Raw genomic sequence first — 22,003 nt, forward strand, 5'->3', positions numbered from 1 at the left:
GGAATAAAATAACGAGAAAGGGAAGTTACATTGTGCATATTTCTTGTTTGTCTGGGGTTTTTTTTCTGGGGGGGGGGGTTATCTAAGTGCCCCACTCTAAAAACAGAATGCCAAATTAAAAAGAATCTTTGCTTTGATCCAGTAGAGCAGAAGTTGCGTTTTGTGCAAGAATTAGAAATACAATATGCCTGTCCTCTTTTTGCCGACCCCCTCAATTTCAAATATTATATCAATTAATCCTAAAATGCACTCGGATCATTGCTTATATGAACATATTTATACTACAGTGTATAGAATAGTGGTGAAGTCAACCATCATCACGTTCTCAAGAAAAGAAGCCTACTTGAGTCACACATCTCAAATTCAGGCTGTGTAACGGAACGTCATATAATTTGTGGGATAAGCCAAGAATCCAAAGCAAAGTGTTTTGCTGATTTCTGTTACCTGCAAACAGGTTTTGGAGCAGGTCCAATCCTGGAGGGGTTGCACTCCTGGAAGATGTAGTGACAGAGCAGTGACTCAGCGGCTGGACGGCAGAACGGACTCATGGTTTTCAGCTCAGCCCAGGCTGTGCGAACAAGCAATTCCTGGGTCTCCTCTGGGTCTCCATAGGAAGTATTAAAAAAAACAAATGCATCCTTTGCCAACAAAGCACTGCACACCTCTCCCCGATATGAACTGCAGTAGCCTGCATCACCTTTGTAGAATTTGCTGATGGGAGAAACACATGTAGATAAGATTTCCATGCAGGCTGGAACTGAGCAAAGGTGTACAGCCATTGAAGAAATAACAATGGCAATTCTGAGGACTATGAGGTAGTCCTTGCTTAATTTGCCCAGTTTAGCAACTGTTCAAAGTTAGAACAATAACTTTATGGAAAGTAAAGTTTATAACCAGCCTTCACACTGTCAGTTTCCTTGTAGTCAGGTGATCAAGAGTCAGATGCTTCACAGCCAATGGGTATTTAATAACTGTTGCAACATCCCACAGGCACGTGATCACCATTTGCACATTCCATTGCCAACTTCTGACAAGCAAAATCAATGGAGAAACCAGCAGTAAAATTGCAAGTTGCAGTCACATGATGTCTCACTTAACAATCGTTATCAATTAATGACAGAGTTGCTAATTCCAGTTGTGGCCAGTAAGTGAGAACTACCTGTACAATATATGTATGAGTGTTATGTCTAGTACATCAGCGGTCCCCAACCATTCCGGCTCCATGGACTGGCAGCAGCAGCAGCGGGGGGGGGGGGGGAGGGATGGTTTCACACATGCAACCTAGCTCCCGTACATGTGCAAATGAAGCTTCACACACTTGGCCACTGCTTGCGCGGCCCGGTTTCCAATGGGCTGCTGATCAATACTTGTCCACAGCTTGGGGTTTGGGGACCCCTGTAGTAGATCAGGCAAGATTTTCAAAATAATTGCAATCTTTCATAATCCTAAAACTTCTGGATCAAGTGAGAAGACTAACGGTTTTTTTAAAAAAAAAAACAGATGAAAAGAAAGAAACAGCATATTTGATCTTTAATCCATATCTTTGCAGTTGACATTCTTAATTAGAATAAGTTGAAGTCACCAGATTCTGATCAAGTATGGAATTTAGTTAAGAGATTCCTAGAAGTTCTCCCAGGTTTGTTGGAAAGAAAAAGCAAGCAAATATTTTGGAAGTTCACATTTTTGGAATGATTAATCCCAGCTGTTAAAATCAACACTCTTTTATCAAAAAGATTTAGGATAACTCCCAAGGTAATCTAACAATTTCCCAATTTTCTCTAATAATCCATTCTCTTTCCCAATAATAATGCTAAAACTAACAGGCACACATCCCAGGATCAGTCATATTTCCCTATTCCCTCCACACACATACCAGCTTTTAACCAAGACACCTGATAGAGAGTTGCTTGGACCCTCAAAAGCATATCCACTACTTTGTATAGCAAACTAGCTATTTACTCATTTGTTCAAAATCTGCAATTTAGGAATTCAAAATAAAAAGTCACAGATCTCTGCAAGTGGCATCCTTAAACTTTTGTATATTAGGAAGTAGATCTTATGGAAAATCTCTGTTCAATAAGTGGAAAGTATGTGGCCTTTTCAATGCAATCAGGACTCTGGTGTGTCTGGCAGATGCTAAATATTTTCAACTGTACATGCACAGCTTCTTCCTTTGGGCCATTTGCCCAACAAATAAAAAGTATCTGAATATAGTAATTGAACACACATGTTGTTTAAATATGTCAACCTAACCTAGCCTCCAGAACAGTGAAGTGCAGTTTTCCTTGCAGAGAGAGAGAGAGAGAGAGAGAGAGAGAGAGAGAGAGACAGACAGACAGACAGACAGACAGACAGACAGACAGACAGACAGACAGACAGACAGACAGAGACAGAGACTGACAATTTGTGTAGTGTTTAAGGCAGTGGGGGCGAACCTATGGCACACGTGCCAGAGGCGGCACTCAGAGACCTCTCTGTGGGCACGTGCATCGTTGCCCCAGTCCCGCCTCCCCCTGTGGCCCCCTCCTCACCAGCAGCCCCCCCAGAGGAGAGTCGCCCCTGGGTGCGGCCCACACAGAGCAGCACAGCCAAAGACATGTCATCCAGGCAGCAGGGACAAGACTCCACCCTTGCGTCCCGTCACACGCAGATGATGTGTAGGGTATGGGTGGAGGGTGTGGCTGCCATGGTGCTGCAGGGTTGCCTGGGCGATCTGCTGCGGTAGGCCGTGAAGGCGGTGGGTGGCCCTGCGGGCAGGCAGGGTGGGGGTGGAGTGGGCAAGGCAGGGCAGGGCAGGGCGGGGGACAGGGCGGTTTTTGGGCACTCGGTGTCTAAAAGGTTCGCCATCACTGGTTTAAGGCATCAGGCTAAAAACTGGGAGACTGTATTCTAATCCTGCCTCAAGCAAAAAGCAGTGAGTCTCAGGTCTATACTTGTAGTCCTCAACTTACAACAGTTCCTTTAATGACAATTTAAAGTTACAATGGCACTGAAAAAAGTGACCCTATTTTTATGCTTGTTGCAAAAAGGACAGGTCTTTGATTGCAAGGCCACAACTACCATCTTGACTGCTTTTTATACCCCTATCCCCATGTGTCTTGCTCAAGGATTGCAAATTTACTCAGTTCAAAATGGGGGACTGCCCATAGTGGCTAATTACTAAAGGAAATTACTGTTCCAAGGAATCCATTTGACTCTGGCAAATCATGATTACCAATGTGATGTTAGACACAGATGGCAAACCAAGGCATTTCTGCCAATATTTCACTTTTATTTTATTTTTTTAAAGCATCTATGTAGCCACCCATCTTCCAGACAACTCTGGGCGGCTTCCAATAAAATCATTTTTAAAAAACTGTAAAACGCACTCAATTAAAAGATAAAACATTTAAAAAACAATAAAAATGAAAACCTGGCGCCCATGCCTGCAAATATATCATTTAATCCCTCAACGTTTGGGAGAAAAGCCAGGTCCTTAAGGCATTTATAATGTTGAGGACTGTTTTTTGTTCCACAGTTGCTTTACAGGCAAGTGCACAAAAATCATTAGCCTACAATGTCTTGTTAAATGCACTTGCACATCCATCCTAACGGTAACCCTTTCACGGCAGAGACTTATTTATAGATTTATCAAAAATTATATGGCTGCCCATTCTTGCACAAGTTGACTCTGACAGTACACAATAAAACAAAGGCTATTCTTCTTCCTCCAGACCACTCAGCTCCCTTCATACGAAACACATACAGGACTGCTCAGCCACAATTATTTTATGAAGCTTTACTCAAAGGTCACAGAGTCCAATTTATATCCATTCTAAATATTTGGAAATGCCAGCTAACTGCACCTTTGCAGAACCTTTCACATTCACCAATCCGTCCGCCTGGAGGAAAATGAGTTGCCTGCTTTTGACAAGATGACGAGCATTTCCAAACACTCCATATTTATAGATGAATTCCAGCTGCAAGAATGCCGGTCAGCTTTCTCCGTTTTAGAATTCTTTCTCAGCGTTGCAACTTAACTTGCATCTTTAGTTCTACCGCTTTTTTTGCCCACCATCCGGAACTGGATGGCTTTTTCCCTCAGCTCAAGTTTGAAGGAAAGGAAGTGATTAATGATGACTGTAACTTGATCGCTGTGCAGCAACCCTGCGGATATAGCAGGGCCAGCCAGGAGTCCTATTTCTTCAAGTCTTTTCCACTCTGATTTTATGAATGATATACAGAGATGCTGCCAGTAGTCTTATAAGCTCCGCTCCTAGCCTTCATTGTGTCAAAGACAGGCTTCTGAATGAAGGGAACTAGCAGGGCTTGCAGCAACACGTAGGAGGACATCTTCAACGCTTAAAAACAAGGCTCCTGTTCAGAATTCAGAATTCAAATTTGCCGGCCAAATCTCTGGGGATGCTATAAGCAGCCTGTTCATTGTCTGCATCCGCAGTTTGTTACTGTTTTCCTCTAAGTGGGTCCTTAAGGTTATTGAATAAGCTCAGGCCTCATTAGTCTAGTGCTTCCTTTGAGTAGGAGCAGGCCCTGGGTTTATGTCCTTGAATTTTGCCTATCTGAGTATTTATCTAGTCAGCTAATAGTTTAGTCTTGTTTTTAGGGCCAGTCTAATTCATTTCAAGGCACGTTGCTATCAGAGAAGTATCTTTTGGTCAAAATAACAGACTAATGGTATATAGGTATTACACATTTAAGAATTGTTAGCAGATGCCTATTAGACGGCTGTCCTCTGTAAGTATATATTGTTATATGTTAATGGTATCCCTTTAGGGGGTGGACTTTATTATTTTATGTGGACTGGTTGTGGACTGTCTTCTTAAGATTTTTTCTTTCTTTTTATGACCTTGTAATCCCTTTTATTGGGGTGGAGCTGAGCATTTATAGTGTTGGGGAGGGGTATCAAAATTGGAGGAATGGTGGACCGAATGGGGCAATGCAAGCCCTTTTTGAAAGTGTGTGCAATGTCACTGCAAGCAAAAGGGGCATCACTATTCTTTCTACCACCTTGCTGATTTTGGCCCCCTCCTGCAGACATCCCTGGCCTCTTTCTCGGCACAGAGAGTGGGGTAGATTCTGGGCCACTGCTCATTTTCCCTTCTGTCCCAGTCCCGTAGAGAAGGGGAGTTTTGCCTTCCCGACTGTCTCTCAGGGAACCAGCTTCATGTCTTCCACACCTGAAAGTTATGGGATCCTTGTTGAGAACAGTGAAAATACAGCTTCACCTCAGGTCTCATAGGCCAGAAGGCAAGCGGATAGACCGGTCTATATTTTTTTATCCCTTTCTCTTGAATAGAGGGGATGTGAGAACGATGTGCTATCTTTCTCAATCTCCTTATTTATTTATGAAATGTGAAAAGTAGATTGATTTAGGCTTTGCTTTAAATAATGAGGAAAAAACATTATGAAATCAAGTCTGAATTTATACCGTCCCACTGCAGATTTGACTGCGACCAGTTGATTTTCTGCTTGCTCTTATCAGCCTTTATATTACATGGGGAAATTGCTCTTTTGAGGCCCCATTGGGAGATTTGAATAGCATTTTTTAATTACCAATAGATATCCAAATTGAAACCAATTTAATTTAAACCAAATGTAAATCAAAAGACTCCCTTCAATAACAAGAAAAAGAAAAATATTGATCTGAAAGCTTGCCTTTGTCACCTAGCCAGATGGGGCTCATAACATATTACTTTCGGTAAACAAAAGTAATTGAATGTTAACCCCACCACCACCAACACCAGCCCCCCCAAAATTGCTTATCTGTAAAGTTAATCACTTTGAACTGAATCAGATTATTCATCCATCTAGCAGGCAAAGTTTGTTCATTATTAGGTCCATGCAGATTAGCAATGTTTTTTTGGTCTGCCGTTGTTTCTGAATTTGCTGCTTCCTTTTCCAGATTGTGTACCCTAATTTGGCTCCATGTTTCTACAGCCTTAATAAAACTACAATGCTAAAAATGCTGTTGACAGAAAGTAACCAATTCTTTGGATGTAGTTGACACTCTTAAGCTCTAGAAACAACGCAAATTCTATAAGAAGGCATATCTGGGTTTCTTGCCAAAGGAATCTAGACTGGCAGAAAAAAAACCCGATGGGTGCCTTCAAGAGGTTGCTTCCAATCCCTCTAAAAGCAATAACAAAATAAAAGGATGGCCTTGACCAGCACACTATGTGTCAATCACAGGTCATATGAACATTGCTCAAAGGCCTTCTCACCTGCATTTCCAACTGTGGGAATTTGGTTGACCGATTTGGCTGCTATCTTGCCACGACCTATTATCCTTCATGGAATATTTTTGTTATACGAAGAATGGATCCTGGAAAATGCTGTCAAGACTACACATTTTTGGCATGCTCTGTTTATGCCAGGAAGAAAAAGCTTAGAGACTGGATCTCAATTTTTGCTTTTGTTTGTATTTATTCTCTTTTTTTTTCTTTAGTTGCAGCTATTATTCAACGTTGGCCTATAAACTTGGCAAACATCTGGTATTTCTGATACTCTGTTTCCAGTGTTTACCAACTTGTGGATGAGGACCACCAGGAGGTTATGCATATATCAGTAAGTTTCAGTAAAATTATCCAGTTTCTAGCCAGATGTGCATTTTCTGCTTAGCCCATTGCCAGTACAATCCAGCCATAATTTGTTTGTTTGTCCTATTTTGATAACACTGAATATAGGCTGATTGTTTACAAAGCAATCAATAAAAACATCTGTAACAGTTAACATGGTTATGGTAAATATAAAAACATTAAAATGCCTAATAATTAACAAAAGAGAGTTATAAGAGAACTACCTCAATGAAATAAGACAATATCGAATAATTAAACTAATCTGGGTAATTGAGTGTGAAATAAATTAAAAATGGCAATAATAAGCTGTTCCAATACTTTTTGGAAAACTCATTTTAGTCTATAGGGCCATTATTTTCAGTTCCTCTGATAATGAGTTTACTTTCTTGTGCACAAAACTAAAACCCACTTTTGGTCTTTCAAAGCAAAAAGCTAAAAAAAATCAGAAAATACAAAGATGATTAAACTACTTTCTTATCGAAGCTATATTCCAAAATTTCAAGACTTTTTGTAATTCGAATTATATTTCACTAAACTTTGCAATTTTGTTAGATACTTTTGGAAACACGGCTTGGGGTTTTTGGGAGAGGAAAGAAATATCTTACCAGCAGAACACATAACATATTGGTATCTATTCTATTCAATTGCTGAATATGCCTGCAAACAGATTCCCCCAAATGTGTTTAATGGAATAGATCCAATCAACTTTAATTCATCAAATTACATGGTTTCTGAAAATTAGGCATATGATTCATTCTAATAGCTTTGACAGGGAGTACTTTGTAATTTTGTTGTTATAAAATTAGAATGTAATAAGGTCTAGGAAATGTATATATCCAGCAAGATTTGTCTGTTTTAGTGAACACAAAGTCTCCATTCAAGAGACTTTGTTTCTGAGGCAATTTGTGGGGCAATTAGCATCCTCTCTCTCTCTCTCTCTCTCTCTCTCTCTCTCTCTCTCTCTCTCTCTCTCTCTCTCTCTCTCTCTTCACTTTTGAATGACTTAAAATCTCTGTCCTAATCTTGCTTCTATTGGAATATCACTCACAATTAATTTTTTCTAGTGGCATAATAAAAAAGTTGAGGATGATACAATATATTTATTTTGTGTATGTTTTATATTTGTATCCTGTCTCTCTCAAGATCAGCCTTATTTCCAGTAAACTTGCATTTATTATTATGCCTCTTCAGGCTCTGGTTTTAACTTTTATTAAATTGCAAATGCTCCAAAATGTTTGGCGTTCCATAGCACCAGCTCGGCTTTCTGCCCCAACTTGAATAAATTTTTAAACAATATTTTTAAAATGCATAAAATATATTAATGTATGTATGCATATACATACATTATACACACACACACACACACACACACACATACACACACACACACACACACACACACACACAGGAAACGTACAAACGGTCAAGCAAAATACTAATTTCTAGCATCAACTTTATTGCCTTCAATGCAGTGAACATTCTGGGGACCAAAAGTGAGACCAGGTAGTTCTCAACTCAATTTTACCCCATTCTACGACCTTTCTTGCCAAAGTTGTTAAGGGAATCACTGCAGTTGTTAAGTCAGAAACACAATTTTTAAGTGAATCTGGCTTCCCTGTTGACTTTGCTTGTCAGAAGTTCTCAAAAGGGGATCACATAAATACAGATGAGTTGCTAAGTGTCCGGATTTTGATCACGTGACCATGGGGATGCTGCAATGGTCGTAAGTGTAAAAAACATATAAGTCACTTTTTTCTGTGCCCTTGTAACTTCAAACAATCACCCAATGAATGGTTGTAAGTCGAGGACTACATCCCATCAGTTGTCTTTTTTAACGGAGCTCATTCAATATACTATACAGTTAATAAACAGGAAAAGCCATTCCCAAATGGCAGCCATTTTATGAATGAACTAGCCCCCCCAAAAAGGGAGCCTCTGAGTGTATATTTCTATATACACGAGCCTAAGATGAATGATAAATTTTATTTTTAATAACTATTCTTTCATAGCCTTATTGAAACTGACCTCAATATTTACTATGACTAGATTACACCCAAATTAGTCGTACTGTATATACTTGAGGATAAGCTAAGAATTTTAGCTACTTAAATACATCCTAAAAATTGGGTTTGGCTTATCTGCAGATGGACTTATCCTCAATTAAATAGGTTTTTAATTGAGGTTTTTTCTTCAACTTTTTTAAAGTAACTGGATATCCCATATATATTCACAGATAAGCCCATCCACTGATAAGCCGACCCTTGAATTTTCAACCAATATCATTTATTTGTATTTCTGAAGCACACATGCAAGGTAATTAATTGCTATAACAATTAAGGTAAAACAGAAATTAATTTGTATTATAATGTTAAATTGTGACGTTTAAACAACTTAAAGTTACTTGACAGGTTGATATACTATAAGATATATATTTATCCTGTAGCTTTATCAATATTTCTTTTTTTTTCATGATATAACTTCCCTGTTTAAACGATACTATTAATATTACTTTACATTAAGCTATTACATTGTTAGCTTTATCAATATTCCATTACTCCACAGGTTTGTTTCTTGATTAAATTCTGCCATACACCAAAATCCTCCATCACAAGCTGCTTTTTGCAAAAAAAGAAAGAAGTGAACCAAGAAAATATTGTGATCTGTATTTTAAATAGACTTAATTGAAAGTAAAAGAGCACAACTGTTCTTGGCAAGCACCCATTTTCATCTTGGGCAAACAAAAAAAAAGTTTTCCAAGTGATTACATACATTTCTCACACAGTATTAGTAATAATTATGCCAAGATTTTTCTTACCTCCATTCTACAGGAACAGGCAGAAAGTTCATTGAAACAAAGAGTTGAGTTGGGGAGAGACAAGGAAATTGTCAGTGCAATTTGCATTGTTCTAAAAAAATATATTAATATATTTATGAATAGAAATAAGTTTGAAAGTACTTGATCACATTTTCCTTTTTTTTTAGTAGCTGTCAGAAACCATACACTGCAAACACAGCCCAAAACAAATGTAAGGATAATTTGATAAAGCAGCCACAAAAAAACAAATGAGGCTCCACTGGAGCAGAAATGCAGAAAATTAATTATCCTAGTGGTTAAAGCTGGAAGAGAGCAAAATATGATAATGGGGAAGAAATATTGAAAAGCTTTTTGAAGTATGACATACATGAAAAGCTACCACATGGTTTAGATTTGCATGGAGGAATGGATTTCATTAAAGTCTCCCCAGTGTGGTAGGGCTGCAAATCACCATTCCATTCCATCATCTTTTATGAGAGCATCACATTAAAAAGAAATCAGACTAAGTTCGCCATGATTTTCCATCCTCAAAGAGTTATGTACATGGTCCTAGTGAATGAAGAATATTTTGGAGTTCTGTTTTCCTTGGAGACCAACATACTACCAACATACTGTAAATATTATACTCAAGATGATAAAAGCTCACTGAACTATTTCCGCATGGCCATTAGGGGATATTAATATAACACTTCATCACCCTTCCTTGCTTCCTTCCTCTGGATGAATTTACAAAGTGGTCTTTAGGAGAGTGTAATGAAGATGGCAGCAAGCATGTAGGTAGCTAAAGTTGTGCCAATATCTGAAATATATTACAGGGGGAAACAGCCAGGAACAAAACCAATTCTCAAAATTATGTTTATCCTGGAGGAAATTACAAGGAAGCTAACGCCTCTCACATTTGTGTGCCTTTCACATTCTACGAGGTTTCTGAACACGAATAAAATCCTAGGCTGGAGTTAAATGTCATCTAATCCTTCAAGAGAAGCTTCCCCCCCCCCAACGCATACCTGAAACATTAATAGTTGCTGCAGCTTTTGCAGTGCCATAAGTCTCACTGTGCTTGTTGGTGGCTATACAGGTGAATAAACCTGGACGAGTGACATAAACCTGCAGCCGTGAATCAATCATTTTGTCTTCTACTGTTTCTACTATGGATCCTGCTGACACCTAAAGTAAAGAGAGAAACGAGAAACTGGGAATGTGATCTCCTGCATAGTCCTGGAGATAGAACATTAATCATTTTGTGTATCCCCATCCCTTGGAATACAGGTAATCCTCGACTTATGACCACAATTGAGCCCCAATTTTTTGTTGCTAAGTGAGACACTTGTTAAGTGAAATTTAACCCCTTTTATAATCTTTCTTGCCACAGTTGTTTAAGTGAATCACTGCAGTTGTTAAATTAGTAACACGGATGTTAAGTGAACCTGGCTTCCCCATTGACTTTGCATGTCAGAAGGTCGCAAAAGGTGATCACATGACCCCGGGACACGGCAACCGTCATAAATGTGAGTCAGTTCCCAAGCGTTTGAATTTTGATCATGTGACCATGGGGATGCTGCAACGGTCACAAATGTGAAAAAATGGTCATAAGTCACTTTTTCGGTGCTGTTGTAACTGCTAACAGTCACTAAATGAACCATTGTAAGTCAAGGACTACCTGTAGTTCCATTAAGAAACTATTTCAACAGCTGAGGGGATTCATAAGGCAGTTCTACGTATGTTCAATCAGAATTACATTTGAGTAAATTCAGGGAGACTGATAAGTGTGCATCGTTTCAGCATGAATGCAATTAAAGCAAAATGGCCCACTCACAATATAATTAAAGCATATGTATTCATTGACGATAGGATAGGAATCACAGTTATGTATCTATTTATTTTATGAAACCTGTGTCTCATCTCTCCAACACATTGGTCTTTCAAGTTTAAAAAGGTTTAAATGTCATGGTTCTGTAAAACTATTATTTGATGACGCACTTGTCTTGCCATGTTTAGGGAAATATATAGGACAGTGGTGGCGAACCTATGGCACGGTGCCAGAGGCGGCACTCAGAGCTCTCTCTGTGGGCACACGTGCCGTCACCCCAGTCCTAGGCCTTCAGCTGGGTTTTATAAAACCTTTTCGCTTTAGGCCTCTGCCGCCGTGTGCAAAAAAAAAAAAGGTTCAATCAATCAGTCAATTTCAACTTCTCGTGGGGAAAAAAAAGATCTTGCAAAGTTGGAATTGATTGATTGAACTTTTTAGTCCCACCCAGTCTGCCGTTACCACCGCAGCCACGCCCACCCAATGGGCCACACCCACCCAATTGGCCACACCCACCCAATGGGCCACACCCAGCCAACACCCGACGATGCATAAGTGGTTTTTGGGTTGCAGTTTGGGCACTCGGTCTCTAAAAGGTTCGCCATTGCTGGTATAGGAGATCCAGAGCAATCACAATAGAAACTAACCTGTGGGAGAAGCAACCTAGAACTAAGGAGAAAATTCCTAACAGTGAGAACAGCTTGCCTTCTGAAGCAGTAAGTACTTCATCACTGGAGGTTTTTGAGAAAAGACTGGACAGAAATAGTATAGTCTCCTGCGAGAGCAATGGTTTGGACTAGATGACCTCCGAGGTCCTTTCCAGCTCTGCTACTCTTAACTGTTACCTTGGTAATTTTCAATGTTTCCCAATGCTCTTATACTTTTTTCAAGATCAATAGAGAAAAAAGAATGGTTGTACATTGTTTTTTTTAATATAGCAACCTCACTCCAAAACTATTACTACTACTACTATAGACCAGGAGAATTTGATCTAGTAATTAAGCAGTGATAGAAGTAAAGTCTTCATCCTGGTTCATCCAAGCCGGGGATAAATAAGCAACATGGCGACTGCTTTGGGAAGAAGTTTACAGTTTATTGAAGCAGAAAGATGGTCCTTGCAAGAAGGAGCAGAGGAGAAGAAAAAGAGTGAGCACATGGGTAGTAGGTTTTTATACCCTCTCTAGCCCTGTTTGGAATAGTTTCCTGTTCCTGTGGCATGAACTTTGAGGCTATTTCTGAGTGTTTTTCTAGACCTTGATATCTGTGGTTTAATCCTAGTATCATATCCTGCTTCCCAGGTGATGGGGCTAATGACTCCTAGAGTTTGGGTGGGGCATGCAGATTTTCTCTTTGTCTTCTTGATTGCTCTAGCTTCAACTTTCTGATGGTTTTACATCTGCATTTGTATGGGGCTAGATCTTGCTTGGGGCAGAGAGATTTGGAGCCAAAGTTGGTTTCTGCTTTTTAAAATACTTTTGAGGAAATATATTTTTCTCCCCTTTTTAATATTTCCTTCTCTGGGGCTCTGACTTCCCACAGCAGTGAGACAGAAGTCCTAATCTGGCCTTCAACGTGGAAGGCACCTGGGTGACCCTTAGCCAGTCAGGGTCTCTCAGCTCTAGGAAGAAAGAAATAAGAAACCATTGCCAAGAAAACTGCATAGGCTTTTCCATATAGTCCCAGGAATTAAGGCTGATTTGAAAGCACATATACATGCACCCCCACACACAATTAAAAAAAAAAACCACCCTATCACAACTCACAGATTTGCCAAATCTCATGCAAGTTTGGTGATCTTGCACGTAATGACCAAAATCTAATAGGATTTGAAACGAGAACACCATCTCACAAGAGATCTGGAGGGATTGAATTTTGAAGCCTGGAGACAATTAGGTCAGGAATCTGAACCTTAATGTGAAAGCTTAAAACCAAAGAATCTTGGGAAATGGGATTAATCAAGGAACATAAAAGTTGTCTGTTTGGCATTTTTATCTCATATAATAGAACTAAAATTATTGAAGAAAGAATAACAAGTTGCTTAGCTTCGTCCTAACCCTTACAGAATCACAAAAGATTTAATTTGTCTGAAATTTGTACCTTTTTCTAGATGCAGTGGAGCCAAGAGATAATGTTGCTTTTAAGATTAAACATAAAGCTTTAAACTTAAAATGTTTGATGGTGTTGAATGTGTAATAAATGAACTAATATGAAAATATTTTCCCTAAAAATGTCATTTCCCCCAATACTTGATTGAATAAGAATAGAGATGTAAAAGGGCTAATAATTTAGCACTTCTGTTCAATGATTTACTCTGACTGGCATGAATATCTGCACACACACACACTCCTTTAATTACATATTAGAGTATTGTAATTCCTACATTAATATGCCCCCCATGCTAAAATTTAAAAAAAAAATATCAAAAGTAAAGTCATGAAAAAAATGCCTATTATGTCAGTTAAATAAATCCCAAGGTGATTGAGTTGCTTTTTCCATTTTTGCTGAAACATTTCACTTCATTCTGAATAAAATATGTAATCATTGAATATCTTCCTGCAGAAATCATTTTTGGATTTAACAGTGCCAAAACCATTCCTGCTGGAGTGTAGAAGTAATTTCCTCAAGGCATGAACTCAGTTTTCCTTCAGTTCATCCAGGTGCTGTAATGACTGAGGTAACACATCAGATTAAATAATATTCCCAAGCGAAACTGCTTTCCCACATGGAATTAATAGATATCTCTGCAAAGAGACTATTCATACACTTGCAGCTGAGCAAATGTGTATTTTTATACTAGGGAGACAAGGGAGGAAGGAGGATTTTATTTCAGTAGGCTTTTAGATTTTTAGAGTATGTGGGAGTGCATCTATCTATCTTTATTGGGGAGTTTTGCAATTTTTAAAATTATATATGCCTTTTTTATTGGTTGGCTCACATACATAGCCCAGTCCTGTAAAACTGATATAGCTGTGCAGGTACTGTAAGCTAAATAAACCAAAATAAATAGACTTGGTTAGCCACAATTAGCTTACGCATGAGTTACTCAATTAACTCCATTTTCTGAATTGGCACAACACAATAAACATATACTTGCCACACAGTCTGATGGTTCACACAAAGTCTATTCAGGATTATGCTTCAGGTTCTGGGTCTTAGCCTGAACTTTTTCCCAAATATTTAAATGTTTACGTTAAACGTTACATAGAGGGGTTTTTTGGGATCCTACATGAAGATAGAAGCTTTATCAATTAAAATAGCATGTGGCCTCATTAAGCTTCATTGCTCAATAAGTTTACTGCAACTCTTTCTATTTTCTCCTCTTTAAATTTCGTTTTGGTTTTTTGAATCCAGTAACAAGGCTGCTTCTAGGACTTGAAGAAAGTTGATATGTTTATGATACTCTGCTCTGGGTAAAGGCTTTTTATTAGAAGAAATATGAGAATCTGAAGGGTGAGTCAGAACAGTTCATTCTGCCTGGACCACACAGCTCAGAAAGCTCTCCTTGCCACGTTCACTGAATGAACTCACAGAGCGTTGGAAAATAAGTTAGGGAAGATTGCAAACAGTTTCAGTTTATGGGCAATCTCTCATCAAGTCTGCCTTAGGTAAAGGAATCCCTGGCACAGCTGATTTTAAAACAGCTTGAAAGGGAGTTAGATATTGCAGCTTGCCATTTGCTTTATGGAAACCAATGAAAAAATGGTTGCACACTGTTAAAAAACTGTATTTTTAGCTTTTCTAAGATGACAGTTTTTCTGTTTGAATTTGGAGACTGTCAGGCTGCACTTTGCAACTGTTTGCAGAAATCCCATGACTCATAGTCCAAGAACCATTAGAAATCCATGAAAAAGATAATGATTATTTAATTATTAGAATTATTATCTAATAATAATTCTATAAGTAATTCAAGGTGTTTGACAGTGTTAGGGCAAACACTTTGTAAGAGACTGCCATTTTTTCAGAGTTAGCACTCACTTATTATGCAAAACTGCAACATGATTTGGTTGCTTGTGGCTTAGCATATGGTGCCAAACCATCCCAGTATTGTGGTTTACACAATAATCCAAGTTCAAGTAAACCATAATTTCACAGGAAGAGTGAACCAAGTTACTTAGTTGCAGTACTGAACTGCAACTGACTGACCTGGTTCATCCATTATGTGAAATTCATACGTTTTCCTGTGGACATAGATTAATGTTTTAAATTCACTAATAAAAATAAACTGAACTAGAAGATCATGGGCATTTCAAAATTAAAAGCCATCCAGAAACTGAAGTCTGTGGATACTGAACACAATCAGGTCTTATCAGAATTCTGGGTGGGAAGTCCTTCGTTCTTCACCTTTGGCATTTTGGATGTGCAGGTGAGATTGTGTTTCTGTTCGCAAACATCAGGGTTTTCCCAAGTTTGTGTCCAGTTGTACAGAGGTGATGCCTTTTGGCCTATACAATAAATGGCACTCATGTATGAGCACCTGAAGTAAAAATAATATATATTTACACATAAGATTCATGGCATCTATCTTACCCAGGGGCAAATTTCATCCTTTTTGTTAGCTTAATTGTTCTTCAAAAGTTATTGTGTTTAATTTAAGTAGGAGAGCCCATGTAGGCTAAAATGAACAATTTGTAATATACATATTGATAAAAAATGTGCAATATTTGGGTTTTGTTCACATACACACACATTGCTTTATAATCCTGTAGCTTCCCAGTTTTTCAGTGCCCAAATAAATGAAATCAAATCAAATCCATTTATTACAGCCATATGGCCAGAAACAATAAAATATCCAATTGAAGGCTACATACATAGATACATACATACATACATACATACATGCACTGAGCATGATCTAATGATGAATAAGAACACATATAACATTAATTTTAAAATAAAAAAATTATTAAAAAGATCTAAAAATAATATTTATCTTATTTATGTTTCCGACGAATCCCCAATGCTGCTGCATAGAATCTAGCCACCTGTGCCGTAATCATAGCCTCTTTGTCCTTAAGCAGCTAATGGAGATATGTAGTGTCAGAACAGCCAGGATACCTATCGATTATTGGAAGGATATGGTTTTTTCGAATATCTCTATAGAAAGAGCATCAAAGGAGTATGTGTCCACGGTCTCCACCTCTCCTGAGCCATAGGAGCAGAGTCTTTCAGTCAATGGTATCTTTTTAAACTTGCCGTACAAGACGGCCGATGTAAGCGCATGGCACCGTGCGAGCAAAAATACTTTCTGGTGGTTTGCTGACTCCAACTGGCTAAGATAAGTGGTGGGAGTAACAACATATCTAATAGAGTCTGGAGCCAGAAACAACGGAGCTATCCCTAAGTCCGCTTGTCTCTCAATGTCCTCTACCCTTTGTCGCAAGGTTTGTTTTGCTTGGTCGCAGTCTGCTTTAAGTATTGAGGCTGGAGAGAAGCCTAATTTGGCAAGGTTGAACTTGACTACCTTGATCCATGATGAGGAAAATTCAGTGGTGGGATTCAAATATGTGAACAAGCGGTTCTCTGTGTGGATGCCGCTTCTGGAAGTCCATTCTGGGCCTGGACAACAAAAATTAGCTACCGGTTCTGCCGAACTGGTGCGAACTGGCTGAATCCCACCACTGGGAAAATTTGTCCTGGAGGATTAATGGAGCAAGGCTTTGCGGGAAAAAATTAAGCTTTAGCCAGATATTTTAAAAAGCTATACAGATTCTTGCTTCGACTTTTATCAATCAAGTGCATCTGAGACATAATGTGGCATCATGCAACATATAGTATCTGGCAGGAGTCCCTAAACCCCAGGCAGCAGACCAGCACCAGTCCGTGGCCCTCCAGGAACTGGGCCATGTAAGTGAGCGGAGCCACATCCACACACGCCTGAGATCCAGGCAACACCCAAAACCACACACCCCCATCTGCAGAAAAACTTCTCTCCATGGAACTGGTCCCTGGCGCCCAAAAGATTGGGGTCCGCTGGTAAATATGCACCTTGATAACAGCAAGAATCATGGTGGGACCAAGAAACTACACACCTTACAAAATAAACCTCTATCCATAGGCAAGGCTTAAAAGGATGATACAAAGATTGGAAATTGGAGCCCTGAATCTCCAATCATATATTACATTTATAGAAGACAACAAACTCATTACTTCATATATAATTGCACTGGTAGTGTTTACAGGACCTACCAAAAATAAACAAAGTCATAATAAGAGCCAAGTCAGAGCCCAGCGACATCAAGAAAGGTATCCGTTAGCCAAAAGTCCACAGCAATCACGGGCAACCATGGTCAGAGAGGAAGGTGGCATGCATCAGGGCATTGCCATGCAAATTGTGTAATTTATGTCAGTTACTTCATGCAACTGGATCAAATAATTCATATCAACTGTGTCATCTCATGACACATGTGATACCATTGCGGCTTGTACCAAGCATCTATGATAGCAGGGTTTTCTAAACCAGTATAAGTTGCAAAACTCTAGAATTCTGGAGATTGTAGAGGATCTTTAGAGTATCAAACACCCTTTCTCATTCTTACCTAGAGATGCCAAAATGTCATAATCTTGGCCTTTTCCCATGTAAACAATATACCATCCAATATGCTATACAGCACTGAATTTAGCCAAGGACAGCCAAAATTTGCTCAATCTTCCTCAGTGAGCTGTGCAACTAGAATAACTGATGTTAAGGGCTATTGTCAAAGACTGCTATTGTAGTTATCTTAAACACATTTTCCAACATGCCAAATACTGTATACCGTATACAGGAAAGCTGTACTGAATAAGCAAAGTGGGGAGACAAAATGGAGGTGTTTGCACATGAGAAGTTTGTTACTCAAATCAAATTCCAAATTATTAAGTCCAGCCACATCAGAAAGAATAGTGAATTGCATTTCCATATTGCATCTCTGCTTTGCAAGAGCCTCCAACTTTTCTCTGCTGGTTTCACCCTGTTTCAAAGCCCAACTGAATTTGGTTAAAGGATTAATCATCAGAATTTAGGAATTGCAGAGATACTTACAGCTTTTCCATTTTCAAGCCATGTTATGGTGGGAGTTGGGATGCCTGTTGCTACACACTGCAGAGTTACCACAGAGCCAAAGCTGACATTATAGGATTCAGGAGCCTTCAGAATTCGAGCAAAAACTAAATGGAAAAAAAAAGCAAAAACATTAGTAAACTGAGATCTGCTATTGGTGAAATATTCACAATTTGCAGTTTCCCACACTCACAAAATAGTTGAAAATGGATCCAATCCAAAGCACCCAGAAGTTTCTGAACTCCAAAAAACACCCCAAGCATTGAGCTAAGAGTTCAATGTTGGATTTAGGTTCTTTAAAAAATAAAACAAAAGTATTTCCCATCATTGTTGGTCCTCTATAGAGAGAATTGTATCTACCCCACACTAGAAAGAAAACAATGTTTGGTATCACGGAAACTCAAATGCTCTTCTCAAAATCTCACTTCTGCATTCATTCATTCATTCATTCATTCATTCATTCATTCATTCATTCATTCATTCATTCATTCATTCATTCATTTTTCCTATTTTTAAATTGCTCATCTCCCTTAGTTTATTATTTCTTTGAATACTTAATTTTTTATACAAGGATACTTAATCACTATTTGTGTCAATCACCCCAGAAAGCCGAATTCTAAACTGAATTATGAGCCCTAATAACAGAAACATTTGCTATATCTGTGGAAATATTTCTGGAAAAGAAGAATTGCTTCTAGTCTTGAAAGAAAAACAACAAAAGATATATTGGGGTTTTATTCTCAGAGTTTATTTAACCCTTCCTGACTTGCAAAGACTAATAAGGTGCACACTTTTCTGAGTAGATAACCTCTAAGGTCCAGCCTGCCCCTCCTTCCTTATGGACTGCTTGAATTCCTTTTAAAATGAAAATTCCTCTGTTAACTATCTAGGCTTTCAAAATTCCTTTGTCAATGTTAAAAAGAGTTTATATGAGATATGTTTTCCATGGGTGAATCCAAAAGAAATCTGCAGAAACAGTACGATCTACATGTTCTAACTTGGGGCTGTGGTGAGAATGGGGAATATAAATAACACTAAAACAGTTAATGTCCGGTGTCTATATAAATCTGCTGTACTAAATGACTCATTTTCCACATATGAAAAATATATCGCAGCAAATTCCAAAAGGCAAGTTCATGCAAGGATAAGATCTGTTCAAATTACCTTCCCTAGGAAGTGTATAAGGAAGCTCTTTTGATGCTAAAGCTAGATCTTATATGATGCATTTAAGGAGCTCAAATGTAGATTCAAGTTATGTCTTACCTGTTGGCTTAGTTCTTAAGTGCATCCAATGAATCTGTGCATCAGATAAAATAGACTAAAGTTCAGGAAAAATCATGTCCTACTAAATCTAAGATGCCTTAAAAGTTTTTTTTTTAATGGCTTTTCCCCAGTGACTTCAAATAAATAAGAACCAAAGATAATCCACAAAAGTTTATAATAAAACTCTCCTGAAAGTTATTGGCTAAGAAAAACAAACTCAGCCCAGTTGCTATTATTCATCATGTAGCAGTGGCCTTTAGATAAATTTCCTTCTCTTTAATTCTCCAGGCTGTATTGCTGGAAAGATCTGAAATAGGAACTATTACAGGAGAAGACCTGAAGTCTCATTTGGATTCGGAACAGGAGACTGCATTACTGCATAGTAACTGCTGAGTGCACAAAATTCATTTGTTTAAAAAAAAAAAGCACGGATCAGAAGGAGATTGTACAAATAGAAGAGTCCAAGGACGGTGCTCCAGCTGTACCCATTTTGCCTAAAAGTACTAGTAAGTTCTTTTCAGTAAAATGAGATCTTAGTTTTACTCTGCTGGATAAATGGATGCATCGGGAATAACCAAAACAATAATCCTGTCTATGGAAGTAAATAATAGAAAAGGAAGGAGCACTGGGAAACTTTATACATTTTAAGTCACAAGAGTTACACCCAAAATAAACTCTATCAGGGTGCTAGAAACAAGCCGAGCATTTCATCATTTTATACCTGGCTTTGGTGTACAAAGGTCCATACAGACTCAACAGAGAAGAATCCAGATCCTGTTGTTTGAAAGCTGCTGGTGTGGACCTAGTTTTTTATTTATTTATTAGACTTCTATGCCACCCATCTTGCAGAGGCAACTCCAGGCAACTTACAGTTTATGCCTAAATAGCACAGTTGTTGTCGTACTATGCTTCTTCTTGTGCTTTTCTCAGTTATATCTAAATCTTCAGACTCTGAGGTTCTGTACTATGTTTTAGATTGCATGGTTCCATACAATGTATACAATGCTGCTAGTGATACCCATTTCTATTGTGGATAAGTCATTCGTGAGGTACATTATTAATATAGCTGGTTGGAAGATTTAAGCCATCCTTTGCTGAGCTAAAGCCTTTCTGATATGATGGACTAAAACTTCCTTGCAGCATGACTGATGGCCATGCTGGCTGAGACTTCCGGAGTTAAAATCCAACATCTCTGGAAGTCATCCAGTTAAGAAAGACAAATCTAAGTATTCCTGGAAGCAGAACTAGAACAAACCAAGAGCTGACATCAGCCCTGTCATTCAGAATAATGTATAATATTTATCCAAATATATTACCTCACACACATATGTGTAGGCAAATATTCTTGGAAAAGCCATAAATATTATCCCATGGGAAGCAATGTTATAAGATAAATTCCCAAATGTATTTCTTTCAGAAGTATATTTTTTCAGAACTGGCCATCAACATGAATTCCTTGCAGACAGATGAACAAACCTTTGGTAAGAAGGCCATTAGATTGATTAGATTAATCTCATTGATTAGATTTGCTTGTTAGTTTCTATTCACTCATACATTCAAAGCTGATCTCTGGGTTTCAAAGACTTCCATTTTTGTCCTGAACGCTTCGCAAAAATATATTTGCAGTACGGATATCAGATGAATGCAGATTCTGTATTTTGAGTGATCACATGACCAAATGAATCACTCACCTTCCACTTCCAGAATTACAGGTTTAGAGTAGGCTGTCCCGAGACTATTCTTTGCCACACAGCGGTAATGTCCACCATCTTCCTTCTGCACATTATGAATCCTTAAACTGCCAGATTCAAGAATAGCAATCCGAGAATTTTCCTGCCACAAAATATAAAGCTTCAGATGAAATGAGGTAGAATATATCTTATGACCCAGATGGATATATTTATTCATTTGATTTATATTCCTATTTCATTTGTATAATTTGAGGCAGCTTACATAATGGTCCTTCCCAGTTTCCCCACAACAGCCACCTTAGTAAAATGATTTGGACTGACAGGCAGTAACTGGATCAAAGTCACCCACTCAGTTTTCACATCTAAGGTTGGACTAGAATTCACAGACTCTAGGTTTGTGGTCTAGTACCTTAATTACTCATCCTCTCTATGAAATAACAACTAATGCAATAATTTTTCCTCTGACCAGTTCTGCAAAAAGATGCAGGTTGCAATTAAATACATACAGTACTCACCTTTATCACGTTTTCTCCTTTGATCCAGGAAACTGAAGGCTTGGGATTTCCCATTGTAGTGCATGGGAAAACAGCCTTTAATCCTTCAATGATTTTCAGATTTGAAGGTGGACGGGTTATTTTCGGTTCTACAATTTTAAAGATCAAAATGAAATGGAGTCTAGAATCTAGAGTCAAATATGCTAAAAAGCATATTTTTAGCACAGGGGTATCCAACCTTAGCAACTTTAAGACTTGTAGACTTCAACTCCCAGAATTCCCCAGCCAGCATGTTGAAGTCCACAAGTTTTAAAGTTGCCAA

General features: G+C 38.4%; 1 protein-coding gene across 5 annotated transcripts in view; it reads right to left on the reverse strand.

Annotated features, from left to right (window-relative positions):
• The window catches only part of MUSK (muscle associated receptor tyrosine kinase), a 42,464-nt gene that overhangs the window by 15,188 nt on the left and 5,273 nt on the right, over positions 1-22,003 (reverse strand). For 3 of the 5 annotated variants that reach the window (XM_029285715.1, XM_029285713.1, XM_029285712.1), the window contains exons 4-9: positions 21,703-21,830; positions 21,188-21,329; positions 18,216-18,340; positions 10,398-10,557; positions 9,391-9,397; positions 445-711 (exon numbers count right to left, since the gene is read on the reverse strand). In XM_029285715.1, the coding sequence (XP_029141548.1) occupies positions 445-711; positions 9,391-9,397; positions 10,398-10,557; positions 18,216-18,340; positions 21,188-21,329; positions 21,703-21,830 (829 nt within the window). Of the gene's footprint in view, positions 1-444; positions 712-9,390; positions 9,398-10,397; positions 10,558-18,215; positions 18,385-21,183; positions 21,330-21,702; positions 21,831-22,003 lie in introns of all 5 variants that reach the window. The other 2 variants (XM_029285714.1, XM_015824073.1) reach the window with 2 other exon arrangements.

The sequence above is a fragment of the Protobothrops mucrosquamatus genome, unplaced genomic scaffold, assembly GCF_001527695.2.
Source record: "Protobothrops mucrosquamatus isolate PMUCROS unplaced genomic scaffold, P.Mucros_1.0 scaffold2101, whole genome shotgun sequence".
Classification (NCBI taxonomy): domain Eukaryota; kingdom Metazoa; phylum Chordata; class Lepidosauria; order Squamata; family Viperidae; genus Protobothrops; species Protobothrops mucrosquamatus.